Source organism: Camelus bactrianus, chromosome 7 (assembly GCF_048773025.1).
Source record: "Camelus bactrianus isolate YW-2024 breed Bactrian camel chromosome 7, ASM4877302v1, whole genome shotgun sequence".
In the NCBI taxonomy this organism is placed as follows: domain Eukaryota; kingdom Metazoa; phylum Chordata; class Mammalia; order Artiodactyla; family Camelidae; genus Camelus; species Camelus bactrianus.
This window is the reverse complement of record NC_133545.1, coordinates 4,289,443-4,311,294: the sequence shown is the minus strand read 5'-3', so window position 1 is coordinate 4,311,294 and position 21,852 is coordinate 4,289,443. Positions and strand designations below refer to the sequence as shown.

The following is a 21,852-nucleotide window of genomic DNA, read 5'->3' as shown; positions in this document are numbered from 1 at the left end:
GTGATTAAGGGCAGTATGATTATACATGTAGACATAAAATAACTTTAACTGAAGATGAAAGTATGGCACTGAACAAAGAAAAAATAATGACTATGAAATCTCTGTCTGAGATTAGTTTAAGCCTGAGGTAGCTGTATTTATGTTTTACAAAGCTGGAAAAGATAAGAAAAAGGCCTTTTATCGACATTGCTAAGAAACAGGTAAAAGCTAACAATTAGGCAACTAAGAGATGACATTAAAAAAGACTGAATAAAGGGTCAGAGATTTCACAATCAGATTGGAAATTCAATTTACTATAGAAAAAAGATCACAAATTATGCATGTTCACTGGAATTCCATACAGTAAGAAAAAGGTAAGATCTCTATTTAATGATAAGGATAGGAAAGAGTTATAATTTTCTGTATAACATAAATTTCAAACATTTAAACATTTTCATCTAATTATAAAATACGGTTTGGAAAAGAAAGAAAAAAGGCACAACTAAGGATTATAAATAACCAAGATAGATGGATCAAGAAGAAGCACTAACAGAGATTTCTATTATGACTATCAGGACTCTACACTTTCCAAGATTTTCAAAAGTGTTTGGTAATCCTGTTAACGAACATCCTGACATAATACCTGAGTAAAAAATCTTCTAAATCTCCAAGTGGGTAGTTCCTTAGTGTAAAAGACATTGTTTAATTTTTTAAATGACTACTTTATAATATATATTAAAATACCAAATACTCAGCATATCTGTCTTTCTACAGTAGTTAATTTTTCTTAATAAGAATAAAAAAACATGTAAATTATCTTTGAATTTTTGAGGAAATACCTTTTTGGATTTAACTTCATTGATATTGTTGATAACAGATTCCTTTCCCCCTCCCAAGGATCTCTGGCAAAGATCCCTCAGATTATCAAGATTATGTAATATTGCCTTTTAATACAAGTAGACTAACACTTAGGGAACTTACAGCATTTATTACTTTAAGCAAATACACTGATAAATGTTTTCAGATGTGTCTACAGTAAACTTACATCTTTCAGGAGCTTGGTCAATGTGTTCTGGACAAAGAAGGAAGAAGTGGCTGAAATCCTGGAAGGTGCCGGCTCCAGCAGCACAAGGGTAATGGTATGTCTGGGTACACTTCTCTTCACAGCATTTGATAGTGGCTCCAAGGTGCTTACAAAATGCACATCGCTGAAAGGGAGCAAAGGATAAAGAAATCTCTTTACAAAACCTCGGAAGACATTAGCAAGTCGGTGTACACTACTGGCAGAACCACCTGAGCCTGAAGAACACTAAACAAAGGGTCACTGAAGAGAGAAAGTCTATGGTCTCAGTTCCGTGCTTGGTTGTATCAGAGAGTCATCCACTTCACTTTTTTCTCTACTGACTTTGGGGCATATGTACAACTACCATTTTAAAAAAATTAATAATATGGTTAAAAGGGCAGGCTTCTTGTTGAGGGTTATTTTAACAGGTGATTAAATCCCACCAAGACACAGACAAAATGAGTATATACTATTTCCAAAACCACTTACTAGTTATAACCTGCCTAAAAATCAAGGTGAAGTAAAGTACTTGACTGTAGGATAAATGAATGACTGGTAATTACATGGTTAAAGGCACACATACAAATCTACACACTTCACTGTAACAATTAGTTTCAAGTGTCTTAATAAAAACAAGAAACGTGAAGAAAAATTAAGTCATCTGACGTTCTCCTTCCCCCATTTCAATCTGCCTCTACTCTCTTACAAGTGGCAAAATCAAAGAAGTTTCAAACCAGCAACAGGGGAAGTCTAGGGTACCTGAATGTGTAAGAATTACCTACAGTACCAAATTTACGTACTCGGCTTTCCCTAGAATGATTAATAAACTTCCTCATCCTCCCAAGCCCACTTTGGGCATCATTTTCTTTGAGGAGCCTTTGCTGGGAGGCCTCCATCTTACGGTATAAAATCTCTCTCTCTGTGGAGGAGACCCTGAGCTGCCTGGCTTGCACACGCTTCTGTTTTAGCATTGATGCTATTGCACGGTAATGACTTATCAGTCTTCTTTTCATCCTGGCCCAAGATCCTTGAGTAGAGACACCAGATTGTACTACCTTTGTACCTGCAGCACCACAGATGATGCTTGACACAGAAAAGCCCTAATCAACAGTGCTCTTATTTATATGCACCAAATGAACTTCACTTTTGGTAATCTCACTGTAGGTGTGTGGCTCATGAATAGCAGAGCTGAAACAACTGATGCCAAAAGGGACAAGATGTGGTAAAACTGAGCCTCATGTAACAGAGAAAGTTGCTAACATTACTACAAATAACTTCACGTGCTAATACACTGATTCCATATTCTGCTAGTCAATTAGAGAATATAATAGTTTTTCAATTATAATTAATTTAAATGTTTTACATGTAAATCTACGTAAGATATCACATGCCATCAAACTCTTCCTCATAACCATCAGTCCACTGCACTGAACCAATGTAAGGAACCTGAGTGTCTCTTGGTGCATCTTCTACACATTTGGGCTGCAGTCAAGAAGACCACATAGGGGAGTTCAGCCAAGATGGTGCAGCAGCAGGACCACGAGCTCGCCCCATGTCACAACTACAACAAAACCACAACTGACAGCTAAACAACCATCAGGAAAAAAAGACTGGAACCTAGCAAAGACCTTCTTCAACTGGAAACATAAAGAGGAAACCACAGTGGGACAGTATGAAGGGCGTGCTCGCAGTATTACCAGGCCCCATAAACCCCATGGGGGGCGACCCACAAGCCGGAGAATAAACTGCAGAGGCCGTCCCACAGGGGTGAGAGTTCTTAGCCCCACGTCAGGCTCCCCAGCCCGAGTTCTGGTACCGGGAGGAGGAGGAGACCCCAGGACATCTGGTTTTGAAGGCCAGCGGGGCTTAGCTCCAGGAGCCCCACGGGACTCGGGGAAACAGACTTCACTCTCTTGGGAAGAGCATACAGAATTTCGTGAGCACCAGGTCCAAGGGCAGAGGCAGTGACTTCATAGGAACGCGGGCCAGACCTGCCTGCTGGTTTTGGAAGGTTTCCTGGGGAGATGGGGGAGGCCGGGGGAGGGGGGCGGCTGTGGCTCACCCAGGGGACATAAAAGCTGGTGGCTGACATTCAGGGAGTGTTCATGCACATGAGCCTTCCTAGAGGTTGACATTTTGCTTGGGTCATTAGCACCAAGACCTAGCCCCATCCAACAGCCTGTTAAGTTGTTAAGTGCTGGGAAGCCTCAGGCCAAACAACAAACTGGCTGAGAACACGGCCCCACCCATCAGCAGAGTTCCTGAGCCTCTAGACATAGCCCTGCCCACCAGAGGGCCAGGACCAAGCTCAACCTAGCAGTGGGAAGGTACTCCTCCAGCCAGGAAACCTGCACAGGCCTCACCCACCAGGGGGGCAAATACCAGAAGAAAAGAACAATCCCAAAGCCTGGGGAAGGAATCCAAAAATGCTGGCCAAACCCGGCTGGACCCTGGCCCATGACAAGAGTCGGGTGACAAGAGGCGAGTGCACTGCTGGGACGCATAGGACGTCTCCCACAGAGGGCCACGTCTCTCAGGTTGTGAAACATAACTAACCTTCCTAAAAATACAAATAAAAATTTAGACAGTATGAGGCAGCAGAGGAATATACTGCAAGTAAAGGCGCAAGATAAAATCCGGGAAGAAATAAGTGATGAGGAAATAGGCAATCTACCCAAGAAAGCGTTTATAGTAGTGATGGTGGAGATGATCAGAGAACTCATCAGAAGAGAACAGATGCACAGAGTGAAGTTTTTAGCAAAGAAACAGAAACAGACTCAAACACAGAGAATAAACTTATGTTTACCAGGAGGTAAAGGGGGTGGGAAGGGACAAACTGGGAATTCGAAATTTGCACCTCTTGGGGAGTGACAAAAATGTTAGGTATATTAATTGTGGTGGTGGTTTCATGGGTGTATACATCTATCAAAATCCATCAGATTGTACATCTGAAATATGCGTAGTTTACTGTACAGAAATTATACCACAATAAAGTTGTTTTTTTTAAATCACTGTAGCCTCTAAGTAAATGCTAGTTGTATTTGTGACATTTTAATTTTTATATAATGACCACAAGTTCACAGATTAGTTCAATCAATCACTAAAAAGTTTCTGTTATTAACTCATTAACATTGCAAAACTTCTGCTAAACTGTTAAAATCTAAATTCTCTTTTATTTTTTATAGCATATGGCAAGTTGTACAGAAGTCTTTTGCCCTAAAAATAACTTTGGCAAATAAAATATAATGACTTTTATTTAAGTGCATAATAAGGAAACAAAATAATTTAAATTGATCCTTTTCCCACTGTCTATATCATTTTAGAAACATCAACATGTTCTCTTAATCACATTTGCAATGGAAAATATTACATGTCATTAACTAAACTACTATGAGAAGCCCTGGAAGGTATCCAACACACTAATTTACAATATATATAAATATGTCAGGGAATAGAGAAAGGGAAATAAAACACTAACTGCATTTAAGTGAATGCTTCAAACCCATCTGTTATAATTACACAGCTAATGAAAGACATTTGGCAATGAAAGAAAATACATACTCTATACAGGCTGGAATATATCTTTTTGAACAAAATAAAAAACATTTGTAAAACTGTAAAAAATGTCAAAGAATAAATTTCCACAGGGAACTTCTCTCAAGTCGGCACCCTCATATACCACGTTAGAAATCAAACATATTATAAACTAACAATTACAAACCTAACTGACATTTTGGGAGAGAAAGATAAGTAGCTCTTAAATGGTTTATCAACTAAATAATTTATTTGAATCAATATTTAATATGCCTAAATAATATTTTTCAACTTTTTTCATCATTAAAAAAAAGAGAGGGAGAGATAAAAAAGAAAAGTGTTATCTTCTGCCATTAGTCCAAGAACACATCCAAGAAAAAACACGAAATGAGAGATCATATTGCCACCTATAAGAGTGTGAAGAAATTCCAAAACTTTTATTTCACTTGACTGAAATAAGAAAGGATCTCTGAAAATAAATCTGTAATACAAAACAAAAGAGAGTCAACAACATTTCAGAGATTAAGGTTAAAGATGAGTTATGAAACAGTAACAAGAAATTTAAGGATATTCCAAAGCTCCTTCAATTAATTATCAGTATTTATTCCAATTGTCAACCACAACAATGGGCTAAGTGCTCTAAGAGATATCAAATATTCTTAGTTTTCTACACACCAAGCTGTTTTTAACCTTTATCAAATTTTTCTTCTTATTAATCAGCTAGGACTCTCCCAGAATGCAATAATAAAAAATAAAAACAGAAAGTAAGAGAAAAAGGTAAAAAATGACATGGGAAATTGATCAAGAAGATCCAATGTCTGTTTATAAAAGGTACCAAAAGGAGAGAAAACAGAAGGATTTACAATCAGAGAAATTATTTTACAAGAAAAAACTTATGGAGATAATCTAATAATAAGAGGTATTAAGCATATAATTTCCATTTAACAGATGAGGAAGCCAAAAGACATTTTCTCTGTTCCATGGATCTCTGTATCACTACAAAAGCACTCACTCTTACAGTCACATTGCCTCCCGAAACAGAAAACACCAGCTTCAGATTAAAATGTTTCACACACAGAAACACTGGCAAAATTTTAAGATAACAAGGATAAAGGAAAAATTCTAGGAGCTGAACAAAAAAGGAAACAGGTCATTTACAAAGAAAGGTGCTGGGGGAGGGTATAGCTCAGTGGTGAAGCACATGCTTATTAGCATGTACAAGGCCCTGGGTTCAATCCTCACTACCTCCATTTAAAAAAAAAACATTTTTTAATAAATAAGTAGGGAAGGGGAGGGGAGGGAAGGGGAGAGGAAGCAGGTATAGCAATATTGATCAAACAAATAGGATACAAACCAAAAAGAAGTGAGTAAGATGAAGATAAAGTTCACATTAAAGTAAGTCTAACATTAGTGTAAATTCCACCAGAAGAAAGTCATTACATTTCACATACCCAACGAATTTCCTTGACATATAAAAGTAAAGCTGAATAGAAATACATAAATAGATTTGACTTTAACACAGCTCTCAGAAATCAAGACATTAAGTAGATATGAAATAAAGATAAAGAATTTATTAACAATGGTCAAGTTTAATTCAAACTTACACAGATACACAGACCTCCAAATCCTACAAACAGAGAAATACATTCTGTTCAAATGTACACAGAATTCTTTTTTAATTCACATTATATATGGCCATAAAAAAGTGCACAGATTTTTTTAAAAAGATATTTCCTAGGCCATATTCAAAAAAGCATGTGTCCTAAATCTAACACATTAATAATTATAAACTCACAATTGAAGGCTAAACTCCCCAAATCTATCCACTAGAAAAACGTTATACTCCTTCAATGAAGCAGCAGATTCCTTTAAATCAAATGAAGAAACATGTATTATTTTTGAAGTGATTAAGTAAGAAACGTGTCGAATCTTTGAGATACAGCAAATTTAGTTCAGAAGACAAAAATGCAACTTGAAAAAGGTAAAACTCAAGACCAAAGAATAAAAATAAGTAAAGCTAGATATAAAAACTAAGCCAGTAAGAATCAACATATAACCAACAATCAACCATCTCAGGAAGTAAACCCACCCTACTACTGCATTTAGGAAAATGCTATTAATGCCATTCAGGTGTTTAGGTCTCTATCAAAAGAATCAGTGCTTGCTTTTATTAAGATATACCTAAAGAAAAAAAGAACTAACTAAAATAAAAAGCAATCTATCAAACCACTTGGTATACGAATTGGCCTGAAGCAATGAATAGCGAGTGATTTGCTGTTCATCAGATGCAGTTAATAATTCTAGTTTGTACTCATTTAACATACATTTCTGACCAAAACCACTGTTTAAAACAAAAACAACACAAAAAACCCCACAATAAATAACATTACAAAATAAAAATGGGCATTCCCATGAATGAGCTTTCTCTCCTGCTAGTATCTTCCCTTTCGGACACAGCTCTTCACTGCTGCCACGGTAATCTTTCTAAGACACTCTGGATCAGGTCCGAACTCCTCAATATGGCATTTTTGGTAGGACTCCTAAAATGCCTTACCCTCCCTCCAAGGTGTTCCACTCTAATCCAGATACCATGAATATGATGAAATATCAGGCCAGAAATTACACAATTAAGGCTGACTTTGAATTAATCAAGGAGGGAGAGTTTGGTCTAATCAAATCACTCAATTCCTTAAAAGCAGAGTTTTCTCCTACTGAAAGCAGAAAGGAAAGTCAGAGAAATCCAAAGCAAGTGAAGGATTCAATACATCATTGCTGTCTTTACAGATTTAATAAAAAGTCACACAAACACCAAGGAGTGATTTCTAAGAGCTGAAGGCAAACCCAGGCCAATGGCCAATAAAGGAATGGAGACCTCAGTCCTACAACTACAGAGAACTGAATTCTGGCCTCCCCTAAGTGAGCTCAGAAGAGGATTCTTCTCCAGAGCCTCAGGATGAACACCCGGCCTGGCAGATATCTTAACTTGAACCTTGTTGAGACTCTATAAACAAAGAGCATAGTTGACCCTACCCAAATGTCTGAGGGGCACTGTTTTAAGTCATTAAATTTATGGTAATTTGTTATACAGCAATAGCTCACAAACAGAGCATTTCAAAGCCCTCTGTGGTTTGGTCTCTATCAAGTCATTTTTTTATTTCTAAGAATTTTTTAACATTATACTTACATTACACAATATCTTCCTTGCTCAACGCAATGCAGTAAATAGGGTAAATGTTTTAAACTCCATCTTAGAACTGAAGAAGCAAAACCTCAGAGAGACTATCCTAACAATCCTGAGCAAAGCATTCAGAGTCCACAAATGTGCCCTCTACCTACTGGGTCAACAGTAAGTTCTCTAGCTGATAGAAGCACGCACAAATCAGAAGCCCTAAACAGCCCCCTAATAGTTATAATCTTAAACATAACCATAAATAAAAACATAAATAAAACTGACTACATAAAAATTTTAACCTTTTATATGGTGAACATACACACACAGCTTAGAGAAAATCGAATGACAAAAAAAATTTTTTTTGTTTAATAACCTGCAATTAGAATTATAAATTTCTGGTATCCTGGATATACAAAAGTAAAACTTATAAATTATAAAAATGAAGACAACTTAAAAATTAACAATGACACTTTATACAGGGCACATAATTTAGGTTTAAGACAAAAAGGTGGCTAATAAAGCATATTTAATATTCAGGACATAGTGAGTATTGTTATTTCCCAGCAAGCAGGCCAGGTATTTAACAAGAATTACCTTATTCAAATCTCACAACCACCATTTTAGGTAGATACCACTGCTTATGATTTTTATAAACACAGCACAAAGAGCTTAAATTCCTTGCCAACACTCACAATGCCAAGAAGAGGAACTGAAATTGAGGAGTTCATAATTAGTTAGATATGGGGAATTAATGCAAACTCCATTAACTGAATATAGAAATATCCTGAATACTTTGTCTTGTTTACATAATCACTCTCACTCAGGTTATAAGAAAAGATAGCCACTTTTGGTTTAGAATTCCATAAAATGTTAATCCACAGTGCCTACCAAAAAGAAACATACAGAAATGTTCATAAAAACACAATTCATAATAGTCCCAGACTGAAAAGCCTCCAAAAGCCCAACAATAAAAATGGATAAATTATGGTACTTTCACAATAGAAATACAACAATGAGAATAAAAGAACAATTACAAGCAACAATTTGAATGAATCTCACAACTATAATGGTGTGTGGGAAAAACAGACAGAAAGCAATATTTATTGTATGAGTCCAATTAAATAAATAGGCAAGACTAATCTACTGTGTTAGTAGTGATAACAGTGCTGGCCTTCGGGGAGGTGCAAGGAGTGACCCGAAGGAGGCATGCATGCAATGTCTGCGGTGCTGTTAGTATTTGTTCCCTGATCTGATTTCAGTTCACAAGCATTAATCTTTGGGGTGGCCTAAGAAATGTACACCTACAATAAGGGTATTCTGCTATATATGTATTATTCTTTGGTAAGATGGGGTTTTTTTTATTTTAGAAAATTAAAAGAATTTTAGGTAAAAATTAAACTTTTAAAGAAAAATATTTTCTTTTTGATTTCTCATATGAAATTCTATATAAATACTGGTACCCTACCTGAACTGTTTCAAAAGGAGGATTAAAGTTTTTAATCCTTTTCAAGTAACTTAACTAGGAGAACCATATGTATGTAAACCTAATTACAAGAGATAAGGAGAGAAAAGGGATACACATTAGTACCTTGTGAACCGTCCATTACTCGGTTATTCCTAAAAGCACTGAATGAAGTAGTATATACTAGGAATCACATGTTATATTCTAACAATAAAATTAACTTTTTGAAAATTAGGGTTTTGAAAACTGAAACATTTTAATTTAACTTAAGTTTAACATGATACTACCAGAGCAAAGAAGAAATACCAAATCAATTGGAAAACAAAGTCCAAAATGGCAATGAACTAAATGCTCCAGTCAAAAGACACAGAGTCGCAGATTGGATAATAAAATGAAAGCCTACAATATGCTGCCTATAAGGGACTCACTTTAAAGTGAAGGACACACATAGGTTGAAAGTGAGAGGATGGAAAAGGATATTTCATGCAAATCGAAATTACAAGAAAACAGGAGTAGCAATAATCATATCAGACAAAATAGACTTTAAAACAAAGGCCACAAAGAAAGATAAAGAAGGACACTGTATAATGATCAAAGCAGCAATACAAGATGAGGATGTTACACTCGTTAACATATATGCACCTGATATAGAGCACCTAAGTATAAATCACAAATACTAACAGACATAAAGGGAGAAATTGATGAGAATACATTAACAGTAGGAGACTTGAACACCCTACCCACGTCATTGGACAGGGCTTCCAGACAGAAAATCAGTAAAGCAATAGAGATACTAAACGACACAACAGAACAGTTGTGAAAAAGTAGTACGTAAATCCACACGTGGAGTCAATTCAGGAGAACCAGATTCTGGATGAATGGAATACCTGTGTCTGACTTTGGAGACCAATCTGTGTTTTTCACCTGTCTCACACAAAAAAGTGACAAAGCAGACTTCCATTACTCTCCACTGACAAGTGAGAGCTATTGGCAAACATTATTCTCACAGAAGTATGATCAGTAAAAATATTAGTATCATAAACTAAAAAGCTCGTAGCAGCTGAATATGTATGAAAATAGTATTTACATAATCACAGCAAATAACTCCAATAACTCAAAGTATCTTCTATATTACTAGTAGGCTCAAAAGACGACGACAAAAAGCAATGAAAATATTACATCTCATTACTGATCTACTAAATTTGAATGTTTAATAGTAGTATAGTTATTTTGGAGTTATTTTAAATTGATGCACAAAATAGACAATTTTTCTTTTAATTTTCATATAGGAAACAATTAAAATTTTAAAAGATACAGTTGTAGATTGTGTAGGGAAATAAAAAATTTTAAAGATATGTTACAAAGAGCTACTGAATTAAACTGAAAAATATCAATATGAACTCATACTTTTGAAAAATCTATCTTTTTTTGTATGATTTATTTTTGACCAAGAGTCAACATAATTCAAGGGAATAACAGCCTTTTAGAACAATGCTGGAGCAACTGAATATCCACACTGAAGGCAAAGAACCTTGAACCTTACCTCATATTCTCATATCATACACAAAATTTAACTATATAAAATGGATAAATAACTTAAAGATAACCTTGGAATATACAAAGTTTTATATAAGGCATAATGAGCATAATCTATAAAAGAAAAAATTTACAAAGTGACAAATAACAAACTTCAAATTTAAACCCTCTGCTCTTCGAAAAAACACACACACACAAAAAAGGATAACAAGTCACAGATTAGGCAAAAATATTTGCAAAATCCACCTCTAATAAATGACTTCCAGGTAGACTATCTAAAGGACTCTTACAACTCAAAAGTAAGGAAAAAAGGGGTGTATGGGGCAAAAGATTTGAATGACACTTCACTGAAGAAGTGTTCAGCTACTTATCCAGAAATGCAAAATCAAATCCACAGTGAAATAACACTAAACCTCAACCAGAATGGCTGAAATTTAGAAACACTGGCAATACCCAGTGCTAGCGACAATGCAGAACATCATGCTGCATAAACGTCACCAGCAACTTTACAAATACTAGCCAAAAATGGGAAGAAATCTCTCAACTGGTAAGTGGATGGATCTCAAAATTATTATGCTAAGTACAAAAGCCAGACAGGAAAGATTTCTGTATGATCCCACTTATACATCAGTCTAGAAAAGGCCAAAACAAACAAACAAACAAATCCTACCGTGAGAGGACCAGACCTGTGATTGCCAGGAGCTAGCAATGTGGGAGGGGAATGACCTGAAAGGGTCATGAGAGAACTTGTTTGGGATGAAGGAAATATTCTTGACCATGATGATAGCTATAGACATGACTATACATATTTCTCAAAATATGCTCAACAATACCCAAAGAAGGGGTGAATTATGTTGTATATAAAACATATTTTACTAAAAGAATGACTCTCACACAGGAAAAAAAATTTACTTATTAAGTAACGGTAGACAGGATATTATCAGAATAGCTCTCTTGGAAATAAAATTTGTAAAACCTCAATAAACTATAAAATCTAACTACTTGAAGTCATTTGTGAATAACCAAGGCTGGAATGGAAGGACATTTAACTCGTGAGGAAAAAAAAAATCACAGGCTAAGGTCAGTGTTTAAAAGGATTTCCACTAAGGCCATTTCCTAGTGCTCATGGAGGGGAGTGGTGCTAGAGCTTAAACAGAAAGTGTCTGTCTCACTGGTGTGAGCCGACAGACACAGTTCACCAAGGAGAGAAAGAATGGAGCTGGAGGCGAAAACCTTGAAGGGCAGAAGCCAGCGAGAATAAACCAAACTGAATAAACCCTCAAATCTTTGTAATACCCCTACAGTGTTCTTCCACAGAGGGGCTCTGAGCAGCTCAGGGAAAACAACAGCTGAGCTGCTGAAAGAACAGGGGAGAGACTCCTACTGTCGCCGACGGCTGGGATGAAGCTGCTGGAGCGCAAGCCCAGCAGTGATAAAAGTCTCCCAGAAAACACGTGACACTGACAAAATAGGGTAATAAAGTCTGGTATCTATCAGCTAAAATTTTCAGTATACAACAAAAATTCCTAGACAGGTGGGGAAAGAAAAAAGCAGGAAAATGGGACTCACAATGAAGAACAAAATATTCCACAGAAAAATGACAAGATAAACAAAGACTTTAAAGTAGCTGTTGGGAAAATGTTCAACAGCACACAGGAGAAGGCAGTCATAACCAGGAGCAGAGTCACTGAGGAGACACGAAAATTACCAAGTAAAACCCAATGCAAAGTCTACACCTAAGAATTACAGTAACTTAAATAAAAATTTCAGCAGATGTGCTTAACAAGAGATTGGATATGACAGAAGAAATGGTCAGTGACCCTGCAAATAAATATTGTTTAACCATTCTGAAGAATGAAAAGTAAAGTTATTGAAAAAGTAGTTAACGAGCCTCTGTAACCTATGGGACAGTATCAAATGCACTAATACGCATGTAATAGGAGTTGCAGAGGAAGAGGAGAGAGAAAATGGGACAAAAAAAAAAAAAAGAACAAAAAGTAAAGGTCAAACTTTTCACAAATTTGGCAAAAAAATCAACTTTACAATTTTCAGAAGCTCAGCAAACCCTAAGCAGGAAGAATACAAAGAAAATCACACCTAGGCACATCCGTCAGACTGCTGAAAACCAAAGACGATGAGAAAATCCTGAAAGCACCCAGAGAATATTGAGCGCTGCGCACACAGGAATAACAATACTACTGACACCTGAGTTCTCATCAGGACCAGTGGAAGCCAGGACACAAAGCAGGAACACCTTCTGAATACTGGAGAGAAGAAAAGCACACCAATGCAGAACTATATACTCAGGAAAAAACAAAGACAAAAAAATCAGAACTTTCAAATATGAACGAAGACTCCTCTAACTTCCAGACAAAATGGAGAAGAATCACTTCTCCCTATATGTCACTAAGTACACCTTTAGATTTCTTACTGCCTATAGCTACATCTATATCTCTAAACACTATAATTTTGCTTTGGACTGAATCTAAATAGAAACATACTATAGGAATTCTTTTGTGACTTGGCTTCAACTCAACATACATTGTAGGATTCAGCTATGTGATTCCTGTAGACGTAGCTCATGCATTTTTGTAGCTATGTAGTACGCCTTCAGAGGAATATACCATAATCTAATCTAGAAATGTGCATTGTTTCCAGTTTATAGCTATCATTAAAAAAAAACTGCTGCCTTATACATTTTCATACATGTATCCTGACACATATGTGCAAACATTTTTCCAAGGCGTTCTCTAAGATTAGTCCACACACTTCTGGGTAAACAGATCCTGAGACCTTTTAAAGGAATATGTTAGGTCAAAGCTACATTCATAGTAAGACGTTATTTATCATTTTCACTGTGTTGATATTTGTACGTGATGCAAAAACAATGGTGGGAAAACTGTGGTGCTGCTGCGGTAATCAAGACAGCGGCACCAGTTTGCACTAGCTCTGCGACTGCAGTAAAGACACCACCAGTGTCATGTGAGGACGCCACGATGGAAGAAGTAAAGTTATTAATTTTTAAAATCTCAATCCATGAATACACATCTCCTAAATAGCTGTGTGATAAAATGGGGAATACAGCATCAAGTAACTCTGCTTCACCAAAGTATGAAGGTTTTCTTGAGGAAAGGCTCTTCTGTGATCATTTGATGGTAAACAGAAATTACTACTTTTTTATGAAACATTATTTTTACATGGAAGAAAAATTGAAAATGGTAATTCAGACTTGATTATCTGACCGATGTTTTTATCAAAAATGAAAAAAGTGAGCCTGCCATTTCGAGTTGCCAAAACAATTGAGCACATTTGTGACCAATAACAAAACTTAGAGAACTTACATCCACCACAGTAAGCTTCACTGTTTTCCATTATTTAGACTTTTCTGATGAGATCAGGGTTGTAGTAACAAATATGGATTTTGTTATTAGTTTAAATGTGTAAATATTTAAAATACATTCATTAATCAATGAACCAATATTTTCCAGAAGACTAATTAATAACATTATAAAATCATAGGTGGGTAAAAGATCCACTGAAATTCCAAGATAATGTATTGTAATACTAAAGAGTAAAGAAGAGTTCACAGATAAAGTTTCAGAGTCCACACTCGACCAAACCTTTAAGAAACTATTATTTGTCAACTTCTGGTGTAATATCAAGGAGGAATATTCAAAATTACCTGAGATGGTTATTAAAATAATTTTGCCTTTCCCTAATATATACATTTTGTGGCTGCACTGTCTTCATACACTTCAACCAAAACAGCATATTTCAATTCACTGAATGCACAAGCAGGTATGAGAATTCAGCCATCTTCTATTAAGCCAGACTTAAATGTTTCAAAATAAGAATGTAAAGGTGTCCAGAGACCAAAAGTTTGAGAACATTATGTCATAAAGGTATACAAACAGAAACGAAACTGCTGGGTCATAAGAGGTATCTCTCCAACGTTACCTGACAATTACAATCTGTTTTCCCAAATGACTGTTTCAAATTTCACTCTCTCACCAGTAGAGTATAAGAGTATGATCCAAATCAAGATTACCACTTCACTACATTCACACTGAAGTTCTGCTGATCTAGTAAGAAATATAATGTTCTCCCAGTGCAGTTTCAATTTGCATTTCATGACTGCTAACAGGATTGCACCTTTTAAAGGCTTACTGGACATCCAGATTATCTGTGAGCAATTTCTTAATAAATTGCCTGTTTAAGTCATTTGCCCATTTCTCTCTTGATCTGTGGTTATTTTATACATTCTAGAAATGATTCCTTTTGTTGGGTCATATTTGTTGCTATTATGTTCTTCCTCTCTAGGGCTTGTGTTTTCACTTTTATGGTATCTTGTTAACAGAAGCTATTTTCTTAACATACTTAAATTCTTTAATATTTTACTTTATGGTCAGTGCTTTCTGTACCTTAAGAATTCCTTTGCAAATGTGTGCTCCTGGATTATCTCTTCAAAATTTTATGTGGAAATGCAAAATCCAAAAAGCACTCAAAGATATTTAACTATTATTTGTTCCTTCTCTTGAATTTCAGTGATATGGATTACTGGTATGTCTGGTAATTTCAGATGTATTGCTAAAAATGTTTTTAAACTACAGAGATATTTTGAGGCACTAGGTGAATTATTCTCCGCTAGAGAGAACTCAGTATTTTCTCAGATAGGCACATAGGTTGGTTAGAGAAGATCACTTTAATTCAATATACAAATGAGCTGCTTTGAAGCTGGGTTCCATGTCTTTGCAGAGACATTTTTTTCCCATAGTTTTCCCTAATTTTGAGGGTGTAGCCCAGAGATCAGCAAACCTTTCTGAAAATGGCCAGACAGTAAATACTTTAGATTGTGTGGGACAAAGACAAAATTAAAAATATTACGTATTTATCTACCAAGAGAAAAACAAATTTCCACAAAATTGTAAATAACTATTGTTATTATTCAAAATATGGTAACAACTGAGTATGATGGGGGGGCGTGATACAAGGCTACTATTGAGAACAGATTTGAAGGGAGGACAACATTTCATTTAATTGGAGCTCAAAGCTATGCTTCTCTGTCATAAAAATGGATTGTAAATGTTCATCTGTTTGTTCTGATATATAATGCAATTTTACACATCCCTCTCTGAAAAAATCTTTTCACACAGAGGCACTGCCACATACTGACATTAATCCATAAGCGTATAATTTTATCTAAGCATATTCATCTCTGAAAGGCATATATACAATTTTTTTAGAGTCTTGGTCTTTGCTTTTAGCATTAAATTATATTTCAACTAAAGCACAGGCTGAAGACTCTCCATGACACAGTTAAACGGATTTTGAAACATGGAAATCTCCTTTGTACTTGCCGCAGGGCCCAAAACTGCTACGGAAGTATAGTTTGAGCTTAGGAAAGGTTTCTGTACCAAATTTACACAGGAATGGAGATCTTGCTTTTTATTTTAAATTTTGATGGTATGAAAAGTGTATAAAGCAGATTGACATTACCTGTGATTCAAACAACACTAGATGTTGTAGAAATGATTTTACCATGGTGTTTATGTTTTACATAAAAGCAGTGCTCTACACTTTGTAATTTTAGGTTGAATTCATTAGGAAATATTATAAGGTCTACAGCAAAAGTTAATTTCCAAATTCATTTAATACTTGATTAATAGATTAAAGATTTGAATAACAATCTTTTCATTCAGAAAAAATTTAATCTCAGCCCTAAGTTAAAAAAAAAAAAAAACCTGCAGTAAAACGTTCCCATTGCTCAGTCATCTGACTGCAGGGAATTCAGTATATTCAGCTTTTATTTCTGAAAAAAAAAAAAAAAAAACAACAAAAAAAAACCTCCCAGAACTGAGATAGTGACATCCACAAAAGCAAATGAAACACACCACTGACACTATTAGTTTAATAATCCATGACAGATTTAACTGTTTTCTGCAAAGTGCCTGCTGATGAATGAATACAATAAAGGTATGTTTTTAAACACTATTATGTTTTTAACAAATTTGGTGAATTTGCGAAACTGAAGCCTTTTTCCACTCCATGCTTATTTCTACCACTATTAATTGTGCACATCTTAGCAGCTTACACTTCAGGTTATATTAAAACAGTGTATTCCCTCTGTAGTTGCTTCATGCAGACTACTTGATTCATAGAGACTAATGCTTCAGTCATTTCTACAAACTGAGCATTGACTCCTAGAATAAACAACTGAGCAGTACTGTAACATCCACTGACTCATCAAGAGGCGAGGAAAACCACTAATAGCCACTTACTTTGTCTTTTAAGTGACTATTAATATTACTCAGCTTGTCCTCAACTTTTAAAACAACTATTCTTACGGAAAGGCTGATCGTCTGAAGTTTATTTTCTGTGCACACATTTCTTCAACTGCTGTAGTCAAACATGACTTAAATAACTTACCACTGATAAATGGCTTTCTTTACTTTGCTGACAAATGAGCCAGCCACTCAGAAATTTACTTTGGTTGTAACCTCATTTTCATTTTTCACTTTCGTAAAAAAAATTTCTGCCATGATTAGAAAGTCCATTTTAATTTACTTTTTTTTCTGATTATTACTTTCCCGTGAGCTGGGATTAGTGTGATGTGTGTTCAGTCAGGTAACACTGACGATGCACTGTATTCCTTTAGCACAGCTCTAGTATCGCAGCATAATAAACATAATGCTAACTTGGTATCAACAGAATCCACTCCACCAGGCCTCACAAGCTCTATACATAAAGTCTACTCTTCTTTTCTGATTTAACATGAAAGTTATGGACCAGTAATTAAAAAAAAAATTAGTAAGATGACAAGACAATACACGTGACAATCAAAAACTGATGAACTGTAATGGTGTCACTGGGATTTGTGGCACACCCACAACAATGCAAGGCATATGTGGCCTCTGCAGCAACAATTCAACTGTCACCAGAGGGCAACAGATACTGTGCAAATGAACAAGTGGGACTCTGTTCCAAAAAAACTTATTTATGGACACTGAAATTTAAATTCCATATGATTCTCATATGATTTCATGTTATAAAATACATTCTTTTAATTTTTTTAACCATCTAAAACATAAAACCTACCTTGGCTTCTGGACCACATAAACAAGTGTGGTAGACTAGATTTGACCATCAGGGCATAATTTGCTACCTATAATGTAGCCTTTAGGGGTCCCAAATGAAAAGTCTATTATATTAATGGCCCCCTAAACCCTATCTTTGTATTCCCAGCTCTACAGACTGCCAGAAACTCCTCTCAGTTTTCTAGACTCTCAGCTGGTCCTTTATGAACTGGACAAATGCCTCAAAGGAAAAAGAAAAGTTTACGTCAGGCTGACCTCTTGACATAAGGTTTCCCTCTGGGCTCTCACTCCCTCCAGTCCTCACCTCTCTACCAGTTCTCTGACGCCTTTACACGGTTCCTTAAATCCAGCTTTTCTAGCTGTTCTCGGTGGCATTGCTGATCTACAATAAGTTCCTCTGCTATCGGTGCAGATGAAAGTAATACATGCCCTACCAAATATCAAGGCTTATTATAAAGCTATAGCAACCATGACGCTGACACTGTCACTGGAATATATAAATATACAAGGAAACTAAAATAAACAGCTTAGAAACACTCCAAGCATTTACTGAACACTTGCTAAATGACAGAGGTTACCTTACAAATGAGGGGGGAAAGGAAAGATGTTTCAATAAGTGACACATATATGAGAAAACAAAACGGGACTCCTGTATCACACAATACAACAGTGAAAAACACATGGATGTTAGGACAAAACTACAGAAATGAACTTCTGAAATGTATTTCCCAGGGAAGCATCAGAAACTACTGAAAGGGTTTTAATTAAAAACAAATACGTTAGCATTATTCAAAATTCAAAACTTTCTAAAGGGTAGACAATGAGGTCACTTTTTCCTCTTAGCTTACACTCAATGTAATTCCTAGATAAATTTTAAGATTAAGAATCAAGTTGGCAAGGTGAAAGAAAACAAACACATCAATTTTTAGGTGTAGGTATAACTAACAGCGTTCTGTGGTCAAAACCTGGATTATCCTGCTATATACAGCCTTTGCATGTGGTATTTTAAGGAAAAACTCCATAACTGATCCTGGTGTCTTCCTTACAGCCTTGCATTTTAGACTGGGGAGATCATCTAACTTCTTCCAGTGCAAAATGCAGAAACTAGGTATGGGCAGGTAGCACTGCTTGGTGGGACTGTCACGTGACATGAGCTAACAATGTCAGACACAGAAAAAGAAGTCTAGGTTCCTGATTCTTTCCCATTCACTACAGTAATTCCGCTTTGTTTAGAAAATATTTTGCGGGGAAAAAAAAAGAAAGAAAATATTTTTCAGAAACCTTATAATACAGAAACACACATGAAATCACTGGCCATATCTCCTTAAATCTACTCATCCAGACTCAGGAACTCCTGGTAACACTTCCTACAACTTGTGTTCTATGTCATGTCCATCTCGTCACTGGCCATCTTCCTCTGAAAACTGACAAAAGGGTCAATTGTCCATCTTCTTTCCTACAGCCCTGACGTTTAGTTCCAAAGATGTTTCACGGGATTTAAGGCTCCGTATAGCCAAGACAAAACTCCTAATTTTCCCCTGTACTATGGAAACATCTACAACCCCTCCTTCTAATTCATAAAGAATAAAACACAAACTTACTCTGCCCCTACAGCATTCTATCCTTAGAATTCACACATAAAACCTAAATTCAGACACTTACATTTATTAACTTTTAATTGTAAGTAATTAATTCTCAGTAATTCTAAGTATTTTTATCTTCAAGTAAACCTCTTCCAACTTAACTACAAAAGGCTAGGGGAGGGGAGGGTGTTCAGATCTGTTAATGCTGTTCTTCCTTTCAAGAAATTTCCATAATGAAACTCCTAAGCCTAGTGTGCAAAGTTAAGGACATTTTCCATTTTCGTTTCCCACCCCACTTACTCACCATTCATTCTCGTATGTGACATTCTTCCAGAATCCACATAACCCCAAACTCTGTTCAAGATGATACTATGTCCATCACACTCCTTGACTTCAGACTATACTACAAATCTAAAAAAACTGTGATACCGGCACAAAAACAGACACACAGATCAATGGAACAGAATAGAGACTCCACACAATTATGGTCCATTAATCTATGACAAAGGAGGCAAGAATGTACAATGGAGAAGACAGTCTCTTCCACAAGTGGTGCTGGGAAAACTCGACAGTGGCATGTAAAAGACTGAAATTAGAATATTCCCTAACACTATATATAAAAATAAACTCAAAATGAATTAAAGACCTAAATGTAAGGCCGGAAACAATAAAACTTCTAGAAGAGAACACAGGCAGAATGAACTGACAAATCATAGCAATATTTTTTTGGTTATGTTTTCTAAGGCAAAAGAAATAAAAACAAAAATAAACACACAGGACCTAATTAAACTTAAAAGCTCTTGCACAGCATAGGAAATCATTAATAAAATGAAAAGACAACATACCGAATGGAAGAAAATACTTGGCAAATGAGATGACAGATAAGGAGTTAAAATCCGAAATTCATATAAACAGTGCAGAGAAAATATAAAAAATTAAACAAAACAAAACAAAGACCCCAATTTAAAAATGGACAAAAGACCTGAGTAAACATTTTTTCCAAAGACATACAGATAGCCAACAGGCACATGAAAAAATGTTCAACATCACTATTCATCAGAGAAATGCAAATTAAAACCACAAGGAGGTATCACCTCACACCTGTCAAAATGTCTATCACCAAAAAGTCTACAAATAACAAACATTTTCAAGGATGCAGAGAAAAAAGAAAACTCTAGTACACAGTTGGTGCGACTGTAAATTGGTGCAACCACTATGGAAAACAGAATGGAGGCTCCTCAAAAAACTAAAAATAGAACTATCGTATGATCCACCAATTCCATTCTCTGGGGAAGGTAGACAAAGAAAATGAAAACACTAATTCAAAAAGCTACATGCACCCCAATACTCCCAGCAGCATTATTTACATAAGCCGAGATATAGAAGCAATCTAAATGCTCATCAATAGATGGATAAAGATGTGGTATATATAATGGAATACTACTTAGCCATAAAAGGGTTTTTGCAACAATGTGGAAGGATCTAGAGTATTATGCTTAGTGAAATACATTCGACAGAGAAAGTCAAATAGTCTATGTTCTCTATGTTATCACTTATATGTGGAATCTAAAAAATAAAACAAATGAATAGATACAACAAAACAAAGATTTATAGTGAGTAGAGGCAAGCGAGGAGGAGCAAGAGAGGGATATGGGATTGAGACACACAAGCTACTGTGTATAAAATAAATAAGCAACAAGGGTATATTGCACAGCATGGAGAAATATAACCATTATTTTGTAACAACTTTAACTGGAGTATAACATATAAAAATACTGAATCACTATGCTGTACACCTGAAACTAATGTAATATTGTGAATCAACTATACTTCAATTAATCAATAAATAGATACATGGATGGATGACCCTTTCCCTAGATTTCCTATGTTAACCTATGGAAATTTAACCCATCCTCCAAACACCATCAAATATTTCCTACTTTTAAAATATTTACAGGTACCCTCAGTCAAAATATGTTTCAGTAATGGACGCTGTTAGTTAACTTACAAAACATCCATTCCACTTTCTTCCTTCCTGAGGTTCTCAACTTTGTTCAGATAGCCACCCTCCTCTAAGCAGTAATGAGCTGTAGAGGGGTAGGTACCATCCCTGACCCCAGACAAGAATCACAAACTAATCAAATGGTGGTTGTCTCAACACTTTTACTGGTTATTGCTTTAAAGCATCTCGTAGGAGGTAATTCTGCCTAGTGAGATGTTAGGAGAAATCTGCTAGGCTAAAGGAAACCACATGGAAAGGATTTTCCTTAATTAAAATAATAAAGAAAAGGTTTTCAATTTTTCTGTCTCTAAACGTTATCATGAGGGTATGATGTTAGAGCTCCTGCTCACCATCTTTTGATTATGAGGGAAGCAGGACTGAAGAAGAGACCAACATGCTGTGGAAAGACAGTAATATCCTGGCAACT

At 35.7% G+C, this 21,852-nt stretch overlaps 1 protein-coding gene across 16 annotated transcripts in view; it reads right to left on the bottom strand.

The window, feature by feature from the left end:
- KMT2C (lysine methyltransferase 2C) overlaps nt 1–21,852 on the bottom strand; it is a 237,423-nt gene that overhangs the window by 114,357 nt on the left and 101,214 nt on the right. For all 16 annotated transcript variants that reach the window (XR_012507989.1, XM_074366700.1, XM_074366699.1 and 13 more), the window contains one exon: nt 1,025–1,187. Coding sequence is in view for 15 of the 16 variants with exons in the window: in XM_074366700.1 (XP_074222801.1) it covers nt 1,025–1,187 (163 nt within the window). In the remaining variant the exon portion in view is untranslated. The remainder of the gene's footprint in view (nt 1–1,024; nt 1,188–21,852) is intronic.